The sequence below is a fragment of the Tyto alba genome, unplaced genomic scaffold (assembly GCF_018691265.1).
Source record: "Tyto alba isolate M040663 unplaced genomic scaffold, T.alba_DEE_v4.0 Super-Scaffold_6, whole genome shotgun sequence".
NCBI classification, from domain to species: Eukaryota; Metazoa; Chordata; class Aves; order Strigiformes; family Tytonidae; genus Tyto; species Tyto alba.
The window spans coordinates 54194510-54212940 of NW_024881327.1; the positions used below are offsets into that span (position 1 = coordinate 54194510).

An 18431-nucleotide genomic window follows, 5' to 3' on the forward strand; every position below is an offset into this window, starting at 1 on the left:
CGGGAACGTGTCACCCGGTTTTATACGACCGCCCCGACCGGCCCCCGCGGGACTCTCGTCCCTCCCGAGGACACCGGGGCGGGTGGGCGGAGGGGACGGGGCGGGATGGGGCGGGCAGGGACCGACGGCATCGCCCGTGGCCCCTCCATGTCCGTCCCCCCCCCCCGGTGCTGTCATCCCCCCCCCTCTATGTCCCCCTGCGCCCCATGGGGCTGTCGTTGTCTTCACCCCCCACCCCCCCGCCATGTCCCCCTGCCCTGCATTGGGCTGTCACGCTCACCCCCTCCATGCCCCCCTGCCCTCCATGGGGTTGCGTCCCCCCACCCTCCATGTCCCCCTGACCTCCATGGGGCTTTTCCCCCCCTCCTTTATGTCCCCCTGACCTCCATGGGGCTTTTCCCCCCCTCCTTTATGTCCCCCTGCCCTCGACTGGGGTACCCCCCCAAGTCTCCCTACCCCTGGGGTGGAGACCCCCGTGTGTCCTCCCCCAGGGTGGAGATCCCTGTCCCCCCTCCCAGGGTGACTTTGGCCTTGAAATACTCAGGCAAGGAGGATCCAGGTGTCCAGGGGATACCACGGGACAGCTAGTGTCACCCCAAGGCCACCAAAGCCCCTGGGGGGGTTTCGGGGTCCCCCGTGGTGCTATGAGTTCATCGCACCAGCATGCACCCCACTGCACAGCTGCTTTTTTTTGGGGGGGGGGGGGGGGGCATAATACACCACGGGACCAGTGAGGTGAAGGGACAGGACCAGGGATGCTCGGAGAGGCAGTGGCAGAGGTGGGGGGGGGGGGGGGAAGGGGGGGGGCTGTCCCTTCACCCCCCTCAGCTCACCCCTCTCGGCTGATGGGATTCAGATGGTCATTAGGGTCTGAGATCCTTAAAATCCCGTGGCTTTTCCTAATGAGCTGGGAAAAGTCACACCTCGGGCCGGGCGCGGCGGGGGAGCCAGCCCCGGTCAAAGGACTCCACTGGGGCTCGGGGGGTTTATTGGGGAGGAAATGGGGCGCGGGGGAGTCGGGGGTTCACATCTGCACCGCAGCAACCCCCCCCCCCCCCGAGCTCGGCTTTCACGAGGTTCCCCAGGACCCAGCACATGCATGTGGAGCTCCACGTACCCCGTCCCCCCACCAAGCTGGGAAAAAACAAGCCCCCCCACCCCCCAAAAATATCCCACCGGTGCTGAGAAAGTCATTACGGGGCTTGGTCCCGGCGGGGAGCATCCTCTGCTGAGCAGCTGCGTGGCCACCCTGGGGATGGGGACCCCCCCCCCCCGGTTCTACGGTACCGGAGCACGTCCGAGCCTGGTACCAGCAGGTGAAGGTTCCCCGGGGGGGGTGTTTTTACAGCAAAAAAAAACCTAAAAAACCCACGGTGGGCACCGTGCTGGCGGTGATCCCAGCTCATCCCGGGGTGGGGCATCACCCCGCAGCCACCGTGGTGGGGGCAAATAAAGGCCCCTGGTGGGGGGGGGGGCGCAGAGATGAAAGGGCGGCAGATTTGGCGTTATGAGTTCTTAATTACAGTCTTGAAAAGGCCGAGATAAAAAGGCAACAGGCCCCCGCCGGGGCTCCGTGGGTTCGGGAGTGTTTGGTTAGGAGGTGTTTTCCCTTTTTTTATTCCCTTTTTCCTCTCTTTCTGTTTGATGGAGCTCAGCAAACACCCCTTCCCAGCACCCCCAGGCAGTGGGGTGGCCCCAAGATGGGGATGGAAGGGATGCTAAGGGCACCCGCGGGGTTGGGATCCAGGTGGTACGGGGGCAAAATGGGGATACTGGTACCCAGCGGTGCTTTGGGACAAGCCAGGTGGAAAAACCCTGTCCTGGAGAAATGAGGGGGGCTGGTGTTAGTAATTTAGGGGGGTGATGCTGTGCAAGGAGCATGGGAGGGCTGGAATGGGGGGGGGGGGGGGGTGTTGCTGCCCACAAACTGAGAGTCTCCTTTCAGCAGATCCAGCTCCAGAACCGGGATGTAAACCCAGGGATGGCTCCTGCCTAATTTTGAGGCAAAATTGCCCCTAGGGCTCCGGCTCCTGAGCTAATTAATAACAATGCTGCTCATTAGCCCGAGGGCCCGGCTGTCTGGGCAGGGTGTGGATTGTCGGTCTGCAGAGGAATGGGGACTCCAGGGTCACCCCCCTGCCCCCAACAGCCTCAGGAGTCACCCCAGGGCCCCCCCTCTGCTCACGTCCATCCCCTGTCCTGTAGCATCCCTCTGTCTGGCTGTTGTCTGTCCGTCCATCCCTCCCGGCTCTTGCTCTAGCACAAAATCCCTTTGCATCTGCTTGTCAGTACGCCGCGTCAGTCCTGTGCAGGGGGCTGGGGTGGGGGCCTACGGATACCCACAATTTGTAGGGAAAAGGGGTATTTTCTACCACTTTAGTTGAAATTATTGAGAAAAAAAAAAAAAAAACAAACAAACAAACAAAACCAAAGTGTTTGGACACCCGCTGCCATCAAGTGGCTGAGGAGGATCCAGGCCTGATCCTTGGTCCGGGGGATCATTTTATCTGAATCACAGATTCCCCTCCCCCTGCAATTAAATCAATTTTTCCTTTCTTGTTATTAAATCCTCAGCACCCGGATTTGGGGCGCCGAGCGACGCCCTCCCTTAAGCATCCTAAGATATGCAGCTCCGCTTCTTCCCTTGATAGACTTGACCCAGCTCTAGGGAGATTTTCTCAAGCAGGACTCCTACGTGCACAGGTCACCACCACTGCTGGGGGTGCAAAGGCAGAAAAAAAAAAGAAAGAAAAAGAGCTTATTTTTTTAAACCTTGAGAGTGGTTGACCTGGTAAACTCCTTGCCCAGGAGCTCTTGGAGGTTGAGAGCTCCAACAGAGGAGTTTCTGCGAATAATAACATCCATAGCTGCATGATATGGGCTGAAATAGGTTGTGTCCCGAAGTGGGGGAGTCCTTCAGCAGAGCTGGGTGGCTCGGCACTGGGATGGGTCCCCCTGGGACTGGGATGGGGCCCCCCAGGACTCGGATGGGGCCCCCCGGGACTGGGATGGGGCCCCCTGGGACTGGGATGGATCCCCCCCCAGCAGACAAGTGGGTTATAGAAAAGCCTTCAAGAATTGAAGCAGGAGGGTCTATATTTAAAGGTTTTGCACTTTTCCATGCACTTGAAGGAAAACTGGTATTTGTTTGGGGTTGTGGTTTGTTTTTGTTTTTGTTTTTGTTTTGTTTTTTTTTTTCCATAATCTTCCCTCTTTCTGCTTTTTAGAGCTGTGGCTCGTGGGGTTCGTGGCTAAGGACAAATCCTGCCCCTGTTCACTCTGCTTTGGTCCCGCTCCGTACCAGAGCTTTTTGGGATGTTGGTGGTGGCAAAGCAGCTGCTTCCAGCAAAAAGTCTGCTGCTCGGTGCCTCTGGGACCGATTCCTGAAGGCACCCAAAGTGCTGAGCATCTCTGACCTTCCCAGACCCAAGAGCACTCCAGTTAGTGGGGATCCCAGTTAGCAAGCACCACTGACAGTGAGCGTACCAGTTAAGAGGCATCCCAATTGGTGGGCATCCCAGTTACCAGGCTTCCCAGTTAGTGAGTATCCCAGTTAGCAGGATCCCAGTGAGTGAGGATCCCAGTTGGTGAGGATCCCAGTCAGTGGGCATCCCAGCTGGTGAGCATCCCAGTTAGAGAGTATCCCAATTAGCAGGATCCCAGTGAGTGAGGATCCCAGTTGGTGAGGATCCCAGTCAGTGGGCATCCCAGCTGGTGAGCATCCCAGTTAGAGAGTATCCCAATTAGCAGGATCCCAGTGAGTGAGGATCCCAGTTGGTGAGGATCCCAGTCAGTGGGCATCCCAGCTGGTGAGCATCCCAGTTAGAGAGTATCCCAATTAGCAGGATCCCAGTGAGTGAGGAGCCCAGTTGGTGAGTATCCCAGTTAGTGAGCATCCCCAGTAGCAGCTATCCCAGTTAGCGAGCATCCCCAGTAGCAGCTATCCCAGTTAGTGAGCATCCCCAGTAGCAGCTATCCCAGTTACTGAGCATCCCCAGTAGCAGCTATCCCAGTTAGTGAGCATCCCCAGTAGCAGCTATCCCAGTTAGAGAGCATCCCCAGTAGCAGGTATCCCAGTTAGTGAGCATCCCCAGTAGCAGCTATCCCAGTTACTGAGCATCCCCAGTAGCAGCTATCCCAGTTAGTGAGCATCCCCAGTAGCAGCTATCCCAGTTACTGAGCATCCCCAGTAGCAGCTATCCCAGTTAGCGAGCATCCCCAGTAGCAGCTATCCCAGTTAGCGAGCATCCCCAGTAGCAGCTATCCCAGTTAGCGAGCATCCCCAGTAGCAGCTATCCCAGTTAGCGAGCATCCCAGGTAGTGAGTATCCCAGTCAGGGGGGTTCCCAGCCAGCGGGGTCCCAGTTAGCAAGCCTGCAAGCTAGTGGAGGTCCCAGTTAGCGAGCATCCCATTTAGCAGGGATCCCAGTTAACAGGCGTCCCAGTCAGCACAATTCCAGTCAGCAGGCTGCCTGTTAAAGAGGGTCCGAACATCCTAATTATCAGGCTGCTAATTAGTGGGGACGCCAGTTAACGTAGCTCCTCCTGAGAGTACCAGTACTCATCAGAGAGCCCGGTTACTGGGGATCCCAGTTAGCAAACTCCCCAGTTAAAGGGCTCCCAGTTAATGAGGCTCCCGGTTGGGAGGTACCCCAGTGGGCAGGGTCCCGGGGGGTCTCAGTGGAGTCCCGGGGGGGGGTTCCGGGGGGGTCCCGGTGGGGCCATTCCCGCGCTGACCGCCAGAGGCCACTGCCCGACCGCGCTGGGACACCGGCTGGAGCAACGGGGGGGGGGGGGGGGGGGGGGGGACGGGACGACACACGCGTGGGGGACATGGGGGGGTCACTGGGTGGGGGACACGGGGCTGGAGGACACGGGGGGGGGACACGGCAGAGGGACATGAGGGGGGGCACGGGGTGGGGGACATGGGGTGGGGAAATGTGGGGGGACACGGGGTGGGGGACACGGGGCTGGAGGACACGGGGGGACACACGGGGTGGGGGACATGGGGGGTCACTGGGTGGGGGACACGGGGCTGAGGGATACGGGGGTGGACACGGCAGAGGGACATGAGGGGGGACACGGGGTGGGGGACTTGGGGTGGGGAACATGGGGGGGTCACTGGGTGAGGGACACGAGGCTGGAGGACACGGGGGGGGACACTGGGTGGGGGACATGGGGCTGGGGGACAGTGGGGTGGGGGACACAGAGGGGGGACACGCGATGGGGGACAGTGGGGTGGGTGATGCAGGGGGGTACGTGGGGTGGGGGCCACGGAATGGGGGCTACGGGGGGGGACATGGGGGGTCAGGGGGTGGGGGACACGGGGTTGGGGAACATGGGGGGTACACAAGGGGGGACAAGGAGAGGGGTCATGGGGGGGGACACGGGGCTGGGGGATACGGGGGGGACATGGAGGGGGACACGGGATGGGTGACAGCAGGATGGGGGACATGGGGGGGGTCATGGGGGGGGACACAGGGTGGGGACACTGGGTGGGGTACATGGGGCTGGGGGACAGTGGGGAGGGGGACATGGGGTGGGGGCAGTGGGGTGGTGGAAATGGGATGGGGGACACATGGGGTGAGGGGCACCGGGTTGGGGGGCAGCAGACTGGGATGGGGGACACCTGGCTGGGACAACAGGGTGGGGGACACCGGGTTGGGACATAGTGGGATGGGACAGCAGGATGGGGGACACTGGTCTGGGACTGCAAGGTGGGGGACACACCAGGCTGGGACAGTGGGATGGGGCACATTGGGGTGGGGGGACACCGGGGTGGGGGGACACTGGGGTGGGACAGCGGGGTGAGGGACACCAGGCTGGGATGGGACACTGAGCTGGGACACACTGGGGTGGGACATCAGGATGGGACACACCAAGGTGGGAAACACTGGGGTGGGACATGTGGGACACACCAGGATGGGACATACTGGGATGGGACATCAGGATGGGACACGCCAGGGTGGGACATGCTGGGATGGGACATCAGGATGGGACACGCCAGGGTGGGACATGCTGGGGTGGGACATCAGGATGGGACACACTGGGATGGGACATCAAGATGGGACACACCAGGGTGGGACATGCTGGGATGGGACACGCTGGGATGGGACACACTGGGATGGGACATCAGGATGGGACACACAAGGATGGGACATGCTGGGATGGGTCAGCAGAATGGGACACACCAGGGTGGGACACGCTGGGATGGGACATACTGGGATGGGACATCAGGATGGGACACACTGGGATGGGACACACTGGGGTGGGACATCAGGATGGGACACACTGGGATGGGACATCAAGATGGGACACACCAGGGTGGGACATTCTGGGATGGGACACACCAGGATGGGACATCAGGATAGGACACACTGGGATGGGACACACTGGGGTGGGACATCAGGATGGGACACACAAGGATGGGACTTGCTGGGATGGGACACACCAGGGTGGGACACGCTGGGATGGGACATCAGGATGGGACACACCAGGGTGGGACACCCCAGGGCCAGGAGGTTTCTCCCAAGACACTGCGTGGATAAAGGGGGTCCTGGTGGATGGTGACAACCTGTCTCCTCTCCATGCACGGTGGCACCATTGGCCATGCGAGCTCTGGCTGAGCTTTTGGATGACACTGGGGACCATCTCCAGCCAAGCACGGTCCCACCACGCCTACCAGCGAGCCAAGGGCAACCCAAGGACACCGTCACCGCCCTGCGTGCCCCACAGAAACGCACGTGGCCTCCAACCAGCGCCCCCCCCCCCCCCCCCTCCCCAAAACCCACCGATCAACCCTAAACTCAACACCAACCAACAGCCTTGGGCAGCACCGCAAGGTCCCACCATCCCACGGGACAAGCGGGGGCGATGGGAAGGGTTGAGGTTTGTCACAGCACCTCTCGGGTGTGTGTGTGTGTTCCCCCCCCCCCATTTTTGCGCTACCATCTGCCCCCCCAAAATCTGCGAGTGAATCAAACACCCCCCCCTCCTTCCACCCCATCCATCTGCCCAAGCCGGGAAAGTCAAAAGCGGTGTCATTGCCAAATCCGGAGGCGCCCGCAGAATTGATGGTGACGGATTTCCAGGTTTATCTGTCAACAAGGCTTGCTGGCCTACCCCCCCCCCCCCCCCCTCCCCAGCCCCGCAGAGCCCCCTTAATCTCCCATACAATTGCAGTTCGCTGTGCAAACACCCCGGAGGGGGGGGGGGCCGGGGTCGCGGGGGGGGGGGGGGGGGCCCAGCGTGGGGTTTGCATCCCAAATGTGTCGTTCAGCCTTGCGGGTAAGCCAAGGAGCGAATCGCGGCATCGCTAACGCCGGATTGAAACGATTTCGAAGCAATTGCCCTTCAATAAACCTAATCCTCGGCCCTGAATTGGGGGGGGGGTGTGTGTGTGTTTAACTCCTGGCCATTATTTCCACCTTATTATCTATTGATTGACTTTTAGAAAGGGTAATAATGTAAATAGATTGACGCTCTGAATCCCGCCCGGAGATCAAATGGAGCCCAGGGTTGATTTTCCATGTGGGATCGGGTGGATAAAGCCCAAAGCTTTTGATTTTTTCCCCCACCCCCCACCCCCCTCCACCGAAGCAGAGATGGGGGGTGAAGAGGTGATGGGGGGCAAGGAGATGGGGAAAGGGGGGGACACAACACCCCTGGGGAGCGGCGGCCTCCGTCCCTCCCCGCTCTGCCAAACAATCAGAATAAAAGCAAATTATTTCTCCTATTTTCCTTCCCGAGATGAATGATAAACTGTCCATCCCCGAAAAGAAACTGATAACGCCTCTAATTTTACTGGAAGGCCTAAAAATGCCATTTCTACGCAAAACAGGGCGCCGCTCCCCTCCCCGGCCGGCTTTTGATAAATGTTGGGTTTTTTATTTCTTTTTTGCCTTCTTTTCTATTTTTTTTTTTTTTTCTCCTATTTCCCTTTCGGTTTGCAAGGGGAAATGCCCCCGGAGCTACAAACAACGCACAATAAAGCAAAATAATATTTTAGTCAAAATAGGCAGACGGCGCTCGCAGCCAACTTTCAAATTAGCATTTTGAGGGCAAATATGCAGACAATTTGAGATAATGAGGCCTGATTATTCAATCCAATGAATGTTAAATAGGCAGCGAGGGCGCCCGCGTCTTATCTCCCCCGCTTTCGATTTATTTTAGTTTAGTTTAGTTTTAATCGTTTCCCATTTGAACTCTTTATTTGTCTTGGCTCCAGCCCCCCCCCCCCCCTCCCCTCCCTCCCTCTGTTCCCGGGCATCCCCGCGCTGCCAGCCGGGATTTTGCAGTGGGAAATCGTTGCAGCAGCCCCACCATCCCCCTTGGCCACCCGTTTTCAGGGAGCATTTTCCAGCTTGTGTCCCCCCCTAAAAAAAAAAAAAAAAAAAAAAAAAAAAGGAGCCTGGGGAGGCTTGGGTGATGCTGTCAGTCCCGGGCCATGTGTCCATCCCCCAAATTAGGGGGGATGTTTTGGGGGCCGACGGGAATATTTGCAGGGACGCGCATGGCCGGTGCGGGGATTCGGGGTGGCGCAACCCCAGTTTGGGCTCATCTTTCATCCTTTCCCTCGAACCCCAAGGATGTTTGTGGGGGCGAGGGTGCAGTTGTTCCCACCCCGGGTCTCAGCACCCATTTTAAAATGAACGCAAAGCGGCACCCGCTGCCACCCCAGAGCAAAGCCCGCCCCGGGGAAGCGCCTCGTCGTGCGGCCTCCCCGCGACTTTTTGCTCCGCTCTCGTGGAAATGCAATTTTTTTTTTTTTTTTTTGCAGTGCATTTCCCATCGCCGCGGAGGAAAGGATCAGCTCCGGGTTGGGGAGCTCCTGGGGGGTGAGCGGCACTGGGTGCTGCTGGGGCCACCATAATGGAGAGCGGCATTTTGCACCAAAAGTCGGGGGGAAAAGGTGAAATCGGGTAATTAGCATCATTTTTCCAGCTCCCAAGGAAGCTGGGTTAGGCGAGACCCTCGTCAAGGATGGCACTGCAATATTTAGGAGCGGGTTGGGGGAAACACATAGCTGCCGCGGGGCTGGAGGAAGACAAAATGAAAGGGAAGCAAAAATTAGAGTTAAGCAAAAATTACAGTTGGAGGAAAAAAATTAAGGTTAAAGGAAAAATCAAAGTCGGAGCAAAAATGGAAAGCAAAATTTAAAGTTAAAGCAAAAATGAACGTTGAAGCAAAAATTAAAGTCGAAGCAAAAATGAAAAGCAAAAATTAAAGTCAAAGCAAAAATGAAAAGCAAAAATTAAGGTTGAAGCAAAAATTAAGGTTGAAGCAAAGATTAAACTTAAAGCAAAAATAAAAGTTGAAGCAAAAGTTAAAGCAAAATTTAGCCCAGCGCAGGCTCACTGAGGATGGTGCAAAGGGTGATCGCTGCAGCTTGCCCCTGTTTTCGCCACGATTCCAGAGAAGGATAAAAAAAAAAAAATCATTGATTTCAGGGGTAATTAAAAAACCTCTTTATGCCTCAAATGCGAAGGCGGCTGTAAGAATCAAAGAGATGAATAAATAAGAGCTGGGGAGCAGGGCAGGGCAGGGAAAGTGAAGGGAGACAGGAAAAAAAAAACAGTTACAGGGACAAGGATGGAAAGCAGAGGAGAGGAGGAGATGCAGCGAGAGGAGAGATAATCAGAGAGCACAAAAAAAAAAAAAAAAAAAAGGAAAAAACAATCAAAAGAAGGCAAAATAAAAAGCAGATGCTGAGGAGGGATAAGAGGCGGCCGGCAGAGCGGGGCCGGGCACCGGACTGGAGGGATAATTGGATTTCGGTTCGTCTCGGGGGCGATAAGAAATTCCTCGTGTAGTTTTTTATTCCTTTATGAAGCATATTTTAATGTGAGATTTGAATATGGCCGGGGCAGCGCATCCCATCCCAAAAATATAGGTTGCTGAGTTTTGTTTTTTTTTTTTTTTTTCCCTGTTTCCCCCAGTTTATGCACTTCCTCGGGGGCTTTTGGGGGTAGAATGTGGCTAATCCCGAGCTCAGCGGCTTCGGTCTCTGTAGCAGCAGTTTGGGGTGAGCAGGAGCGGTGCAAAGCCCCAAAAGCAAGGAGAGGGGACACAGCAACCCCAAAAGGGACAGGGCAACCCCAAAAGGGACAGAGCAAATCCCAAAAGGGACAGGGCAACCCCAAAAGGGACAGAGCAACCCCAAAAGGGACACAGCAAATCCCCAAAGGGGACACAGCAACCCCTAAAGGGACACAGCAACCCCAAAAGGGACACAGCAACACCAAAAGGGACACAGCAACACCAAAAGGGACAGAGCAACCCCAAAAGGGACAGAGCAAATCCCAAAAGGGACACAGCAACCCCAAAAGGGACACAGCAACCCCTAAAGGGACAGAGCAAATCCCAAAAGGGACAGAACAAATCCCAAAAGGGACAGAACAACCCCAAAAGGGACAGAGCAAATCCCAAAAGGGACAGAACAACCCCAAAAGGGACAGAGCAAATCCCAAAAGGGGACACAGCAACCCCAAAAGGGACAGAGCAACCCCAAAAGGGACACAGCAACCCCAAAAGGGACACAGCAAATCCCAAAGGGGACACAGCAACCCCAGAGGGGACACAGGGATTCCAGAAGGGATGCATCAAATCCCGGAGGGGGGAGGTAGCCACCCCAAAAGGGACACTGCACACCCAGAGGGGACAGAGCAAATCCCAAAGGGGGTGCAGCAGCCCCAAAGGGGACATAGTGACCCCAAAGGGGATATTGCACCCCTAAAGGGGATGCAGCAACCCTGGAGGGGACACAGGAATCTCAAAGGGGATGTAGCAAATCCCAAAGGGGACAGGGTGACCCCAAAGGTGACATTGCACCCCCAAAGGAGGATGCAGAGATCCCAAAGGGGACATAGGGACCCTAAAGATAACGTTGCACCCCCAAAGGGGATGCAGTGACCCCAAAGGTGATGTTGCACCCCCAAAGGAGACGCAGGGATCCCAAAGGGACTGTAGCTAATCCCAAAGGGGACAGAGCGACCCTAAAGGTGATGTTGTACCCCCAAAGGGGACACAGGGATCCCAAAGGGGATGTAGGGACCCCAAAGGGAAAGTTGCACCCCCAAAGGAGACGCAGGGATCCCAAAGGGGATGTAGCAAATCCCAAAGGGGACATAGTGACCCTAAAGGCGATGTACCCCCAAAGGGGACACAGAAACTCTGGAGGGGACACAGGAATCTCAAAGGGGATGTAGCAAATCCCAAAGGGGACAGAGTGACCCCAAAAGTGACATTGCACCCCCAAAGGGGGATGCAGGGATCCCAAAGGGGATGTAGGGACCCTAAAGGTGATGTTGCACCCCAAAAGGGGATGCAGGGATCCCAAAGGGACTGTAGCAAATCCCAAAGAGGGCAAGGTGACCCTAAAGGTGACATTGCACCCCCAAAGGGGACACAGGGATCCCAAAGGGGAATGTAGTAAATCCCAAAGGGGACGCAGTGACCCTAAAGATGATGTTGCACCCCCAAGGCGGATGTAGTGACCCCAAAGGGGATGTTGCACCCCCAAAGGGGATGCAGTGACCCCAAAGGTGACATTGCACCCCCAAAGGGGACACAGGGATCCCAAAGGGGATGTGTGGACCCCGAAGGGGATATTGCACCCCCAAAGGGGACTCAGGGATCCCAAAGGGGATGTAGCAAACCCCAAAGGGGACGCAGTGACCCTAAAGATGATGTTGCACCCCCAAGGGGGATGTAGTGACCCCAAAGGGCATGTTGCACCCCCAAAGGGGATGCAGGGATCCCAAAGGGGATGTAGCAAATCCCAAAGGGGATGCAGTGACCCTAAAGATGATGTTGCACCCCCAAAGGGGATGTAGTGACCCCGAAGGGGATATTGCACCCCCAAAGGGGACTCAGGGATCCCAAAGGGGATGTAGCAAACCCCAAAGGGGACGCAGTCACCCTAAAGACGGTGTAGCACCCCCAAAGGGAACAGAGTGACCCCGAAGGGATGTTGCACCCCCAAAGGGGACGCAGGGATCCCCAAGGGACCATTGTACCCCGCGTCCCCACGGCCGAGTGGAACGGACAGCCCCACAACCTCCGGGGAAGTGGACACGAAGCAGAGGAGGCAAAAAAAAAAAAAAACAAAAAAAACCAAAACCAAACCCAAAAAAACCAAACCCTCTGTGTCCGTCCCCCCGTCCCCCCCCCTCCCCGCTCCCCGTGGGTGCCGGAGATGGGAGCGATAGAGCAGAGCAGCCCCGTCCCGTCCCATTAACCGAGGTGGCCCCGAACGTCCCTTATCGCGGTGGCATCAAAGCCCCGGGGCCCAGGGCCGTGAGCACCCAAAACGGTGGGGCGCACCCCGGCAAGGCTCTTCGGCGTGACCTTGCTTGAGGGCCCGGCGTTTGGTGGGGGGACGGAGTTATTAGGGTCAGCGGAGAGGTTTTTTAATTGCCGATGAGGGTTGGGGCCTTGGTGGGGACACTGCTGTGTTGGGGCCGGGTGGGGAATGGGGCGGAATGGGGGAAATGGGAGAAGCAAAGCTGGGGAAAGGGAAAGGTTGTGCGTGGCTGGGTGTTCACCATCGCGTGTGTGTGTGTGTGTGTACCCCCCTGCCACCCCAACTCCTGGGGAGCCGGTCCCGGGTGGGTGGGTTGAGGGGTGAAGCGGCCTGCAGCGCGGGGAGGCGTCGTGTCCGGGGTGCAAGGGGGTGCTCAGGTGCCCATAGGGGGTACGCTGGTGTTTGCAGGCGCCTCTGCAGGTGGGTGCGGGTGCGTGGGCGCGCGGGAAGGGATACACACGCTCATGCTTGCACACGCATGCACGGACACGTGTGCACATGCTTGCGAGTGCATGGGCACACACGAACGGACACACATGCTCAAGCTTGCACGTGCGTGGACACACATGTCCATGCTTGCACATGCATGCAAGTGCATGCACATGTATGGAGACACATGCACGTGCTTGCACATGCATGGAAGAGCATGCACACACATGAACGGACACACATGCTCAAGCTTGCACGTCCATGGGCACACATGCTCATGCTTGCACATGCATGGGATACACGTGCCCATGTTTGCACATGCATGGAAGAGCATGCACTCACATGCACAGACACACAGGCATATGCTTGCACGTGCATGGGCACACATGAACAGACACACATGCTCAAGCTTGCACATGCGTGGACACACATGTCCATGCTTGCACATTCATGCAAGCGCATGCGCATGTATGGACACACATGCACATGCTTGCACATGCATGGGCACACATGTCCATGCTTGCACGTGCATGGATACACATGCTCATGCTTGCACATGCATGGAAGAGCATGCACACACATGCACGGACACACACGTACATGCATGCATGCACATTAACAGAACAGACACACGTGCTCAAGCTTGCACGTGCATGGATACACGTCCATGCTTGCACACGCATGCAAGTACATGCACATGCATGGACACACATGGACATAGCACTTGCTCAGGCTTGCACGTGCATGGCCATGCGCGCTCGCCCATGCCCGTGCATGCCCACGCTTGCACACGCACGCTCCCACACGCACGTGCGTGAACTCGCGGGCACACGCGCGCACACCCCGGGGCGGGGCCACGGGGCAGAGCCAGGGCACGAACACGTTTGCACGCGCGGCGGGATGTCGGGACAGGGAGACGCGTCCCGGCTCGCCCGGGGACATATCGCGACACACTGGGTGGCCCGTCGCGGCTTTGCAGCGGCCACAGCCCGCTGCGCGCCCGGCCCGGTGCACGCCCCCCGCCCACCCCGTTGCACACCCAGCCCTGTTGCACGCTCCACCCCCGGTGCCCGCCCCCCCGGTTGCAGGCCCCACGCCCACCCTGTTGTAAGCCCCCTCCCCTTTCGCACCCATCCCCGGTGCACACCCATCTTCGTTGCACGCTCCCCCCCCCCCCCCGCCCCCCCCCCCGTTGCACACTCATCTTCGCTGCACACTCATCCCTCTTGCACACCCAGCCCCGGTGCACGCCCCCAGCCCCCTTGTTGCACGCCCACCCCGTTGCACAACCTCTCGTCGCACACCCCCCCCCCCCCCCGTTGCGCATCCCCCCCGTTGCACCCTCCTTGCTGCACACCCACCCCGTTGCGCATCCCCCCCGTTGCACCCTCCTTGTTGCACACCCACCCCGTTGCGCATCCCCCCCGTTGCACCCTCCTAGTTGCACACCCACCCCGTTGCGCATCCCCCCCGTTGCACCCTCCTTGCTGCACACCCACCCCGTTGCGCATCCCCCCCGTTGCACCCTCCTTGCTGCACACCCACCCCGTTGCACATCCCGCCGTGGCACATCCCATATATTGCACACCCACCCCGTTGCACATCCCGCCGTGGCACATCCCATATATTGCACACCCACCCCGTTGCACATCCCGCCGTGGCACATCCCATATATTGCACACCCACCCCGTTGCACATCCCGCCGTGGCACATCCCATATATTGCACACCCCGCCGTTGCACACCCGCTGCACGCCCCGCCTCCTCCCTCCGCTGCCCCGCCCCTTGCGCGCGCCCCCGCTTCCCTCCTCCCCCCCCCCAAACCGCGCGGGTCCGGCGGGGCGGGGCGGGGCGGGGCGGGGCGTGGTCTCTGCGAGGGGGCGGATCTACGGCGGGAGGGGGCGCGGGGGCGGGGTCAGAGCCTGACGGGGCGGGGCGGCCGGTGGCGCTCGCGCTGCGGCCCGGCTGCGGCAGCGGAGCGAGGCCCGGTCCGTCCCGGTTCGGTTCGTTCCGTCCCGTTCCGTTCCGTTCCGGTTCTGTCCGGCCCGGCCCCTCCTCAGCCTCCCGCCATGGCGCTGCTGCGGGCGGCCGCGCTGCCCGCTGAGGGGTCTCCGGCCTGGCTGCCCACCCACGTCCAGGTGACGGTGGTGCGGGCCCGCGGGCTGCGGTGCAAGGGCGGCGGCAAACCGGGCACCAGCGACGCCTACACCATCATCCAGCTGGGCCGCGAGAAGTACAGCACCTCGGTGGCCGAGAAGAGCACCGGCAGCCCCGAGTGGCGGGAGGAGTGCGCCTTCGAGCTGCCCCCCGAGCTGAACCCCCCGGCAGGCCCGGCCCGCGGCGGGCTGCTGCTCACCGTGATGCACCGGGCGCTGGTGGGCATGGACCGGTTCCTGGGCCAGGCCCTGGTGCCGCTGGAGCCCGCCCTGCAGCAGGGCCGCACGCCCCACGAGCGGTGAGTGGGTCCCGCCGGGCGAAGCCCGACACCCGTGGGGGGTAGAGCCGGGGAGGCCCCTGGGATGGGCGCCGTGGGTCTGCGTGTGCCCCCCGGGGTGGGCGCCGTGGGTCTGCGTGTGCCCCCCGGGGTGGGCGCCGTGGGTCTGCGTGTGCCCCCCGGGGTGGGCGCCGTGGGGTCCCTTGCGTTCCCCCCCGGGGTGGGCGCCGTGGGGTCCCTTGCGTTCCCCCCCGGGGTGGGCGCCGTGGGGTCCCTTGCGTTCCCCCCCGGGGTGGGCGCCGTGGGGTCCCTTGCGTTCCCCCCCGGGGTGGGCGCCGTGGGGTCCCTTGCGTTCCCCCCCGGGGTGGGCGCCGTGGGGTCCCTTGCGTTCCCCCCCGGGGTGGGCGCCGTGGGGTCCCTTGCATTCCCCCCGGGGTGGGCGCCGTGGGGTCCCTTGCGTTCCCCCCGGGGTGGGCGCCGTGGGGTCCCTTGCGTTCCCCCCGGGGTGGGCGCCGTGGGTCTGCGTGTGCCCCCCGGGGTGGGCGCCGTGGGGTCCCTTGCGTTCCCCCCCGGGGTGGGCGCCGTGAGGTCCCTCGCGTTCCCCCTGGGGTGGGTGTCACAGTGGGTGGGGTGTCACGGGGTCTGCGTGACCCCCAGGAAGGGCACTGCAGGAGATGGGGTGTGGCAAGATCCACGCGTGTCCCAGGAAAGGGCTTTGCAGGATGGAAGGTGTCACAGGGTCCCCGTGTGCCCCCAGAAGGGTGTCATGGGGGGGTGAATCGTGGGGACCGCGCGTGCCCTGGGAAGGGCGTTGCAGGAGATTCGGGTCCGTGGGCACCCTAGGGAGGGTGTCACGGGGAGCGGGGTGTCGTGGGGTCTGGGAAGGGCTTTGCAGGAGGTCATCCACCATCACAGGGCACCAAGAAGGGTGTCATGGGGGGATGGGGCATCGCAGGGTCCGTGGGTGCCCTGGGAAGGGTGTCACAGAGGACGGGGTGGCACGGGGTCCGTGTATGACCCGGGAAGGGCATTGCAGGATACGGGGTATCGCAGGGCCCGTGGATGCTCCAGGAAGGGCATCGCAGAGGGTAGAACATCACGTGTGCTCCAGGAAAGGTGGTGTGGAGGATAGGGGTGCCTCAGGGTCCCCCCAAATGGAGTCATGTAGGGGATGAAAGCATCACGGGATCCTTCCTCAACCCGGGCAGGGGGTCCCAGGGGACAGGGTGCCACCGGGTCCCTCAGCATCCCAGGAGGGTCCTCCCCGGGGTCTCTCACTCCTGGGAAGCCGGGGCACGGATACCCGCGGTGGTTTGTCTTTCTGGTGGCTGCGGCGGCTCGGTGTGACCTGGTTTGTCACGGTGCTGCTGCAAGAGGGTCCCCCCACTTCAGGGGACTGAACGCCAGCCCTGCGTCGCCTCCAGCATAAATCGCTGCGTGTGGGGGGTTTGCTGTTCTTCCTCCTTCCCCCATTATTAAAACAACAATAATCCTTTCTAGCCTTTGCCAGGCAGAGAAAAACAGGAATACGGATGAAATTCCTTTAGGGAAGAAGTTTTTTGAGCAGACCTGGCTGTGCGCCTCCGGGAGCGTCCCCGCTGCTCGCCGGCTTCCCGGACCCCAGGAATTTGTCTGGGGGCTTGGAGATGATTCTTCCTCCCACCCAGGGCACAGCCCCGGGGGGCGGCGGAGGGACCGCCGGGGCTTGGCAGGCGGCTCAGCCTGGGTTGTGGAGAGCGGGATTAGCGTGAAAAGGGGTCAGAAAAAACTTTTCCTGTGGAGAAATGTGTCGTGTTTGCATCTGCAGCCCGAGGAGACTCCTGCATGCCCTAAAATGGCAGCGTGGGCACAGAGGAAAAGTGACTAACCCCGGAGTTAGTGTCTGAGTGTTTTGCCCCCCTCCCGGCGTTTATTTTGCTTTTATTAGCGCTGCCCGGAGAATGGGCGGCGTTGGAGGAGCTGGGTCTGAATTCTTCAGGCCTAATTCAAACCAGCATCATGCTCAGACTTCAGAGCGAGCCAGGCGATCCACGGCTTTTCGGGCGCGCCGGGAGAGACGTGTTGTTTTGGCACAGGAGGATGTGAAATAACTTTCCGTCCTTTTTGCGGTTTGGGTAGTGAGCCGGGAGCCGGGGTAGGAGCCGTGGCTCGAGGAAAGCCACGCTCCCGTTAGCAGAAGTTTACAGAAAGTTTACAAAGTTGTGCAAAGCGGGGGGGCCTTGTGACAGTCCTGCAAAGGCTTCGGGAGGCTCAACCTGTGGTCTCGTCTCAAAGGTCTCGGCGTCAGGGGCTGTTAATCCCACGGGTGCAACGTCCAGCGCGGCTGCCGGTCTCCCCGGCAGTACCGTTAGTGCAGCCCAAGGAGGGGATCTGGGCTGTAAGGCAGCAGATCCCCCGAGTTTTTGCTGTCTCCTTCCCTCCCTTCCTGTAGTTTCGCTTACATAAGGAAAATTAACTTCCCTTTGCACCGTTCAGGATCGCAAGAGCTTTTAAAGCTCTTTATCTTCACCCGTGCTCCCTGATGATGGAAGTGAGCACAGAAAACGTGGCGGAGAGCTCTCACCCTGCACCCCGAGCGTCTGTTTGCTTGTACCCCTGGGCTGGAAGGTGTCTCAAGGATGGGTGGCAGATTTGCAGAGTGGAAGGGGCTGCACTCCTTTTTTTTTTTTTTTTTTTTTTTTTTTTTTGGAGGGGAGTCCCGAGTGCTGGAGCTTGTCCAGCCGGGCGGGAGAAGGGTTTGGGGGGGAGCCCCCGGGGGTTTGGCTCTGCGAGCTGCCCGAGCTTCCAACCAACTTCTGACGCCTGGTTCGGCCCCATTGCAAACAACTTTGTTCAGGAGGAAATTTTAGTCCTGCATTAAAAAAGAGCAAAACAAATACGGGCTCCCCGCCTCTGGGACTGCACCACAGAGCGCACCCAAGCCTGTGCAGTGGAGATAACCGTTGTCCCTCATGCAAGGGATGTATGAGTTGAGCCTCTGCCATACGCCGTTTTTTAGGACCCCATCTGTGGTCCACGCTCCTGGGCATAAAATTACTGCCAGTTGGAATGGGATCCTGCTTAAAAAAGAAAAAGGCCTTGATTGTCTGCATGTTGACCTTGCTCTCAATTTCGTGCTGATTTTTGTTGCACGGAAACCGTACCAGCTTTGATTTTTATACTTGTTTTCAGCTCAATGGAAAAAGTTCTGTCAAACTTGGACTCTTCTCTAGGAACAAGCCGTCAGCCGGCATCCGGGGGTGTTTATGAGCTGCCTTGTTCATCCG

The 18431-nt window shown here is 59.3% G+C and overlaps 1 protein-coding gene across 4 annotated transcripts in view; it reads left to right on the top strand.

Annotated features, from left to right (window-relative positions):
* The first annotated feature begins 14661 nt into the window (after window positions 1-14661).
* The window catches only part of RAB11FIP5 (RAB11 family interacting protein 5), a 41825-nt gene continuing 38055 nt past the window's right edge, over window positions 14662-18431 (top strand). For all 4 annotated transcript variants that reach the window (XM_042807748.1, XM_042807750.1, XM_042807751.1 and 1 more), the window contains exon 1: window positions 14662-15186. In XM_042807748.1, the coding sequence (XP_042663682.1) occupies window positions 14801-15186 (386 nt within the window). In that variant the 5' untranslated portion in view covers window positions 14662-14800. The remainder of the gene's footprint in view (window positions 15187-18431) is intronic.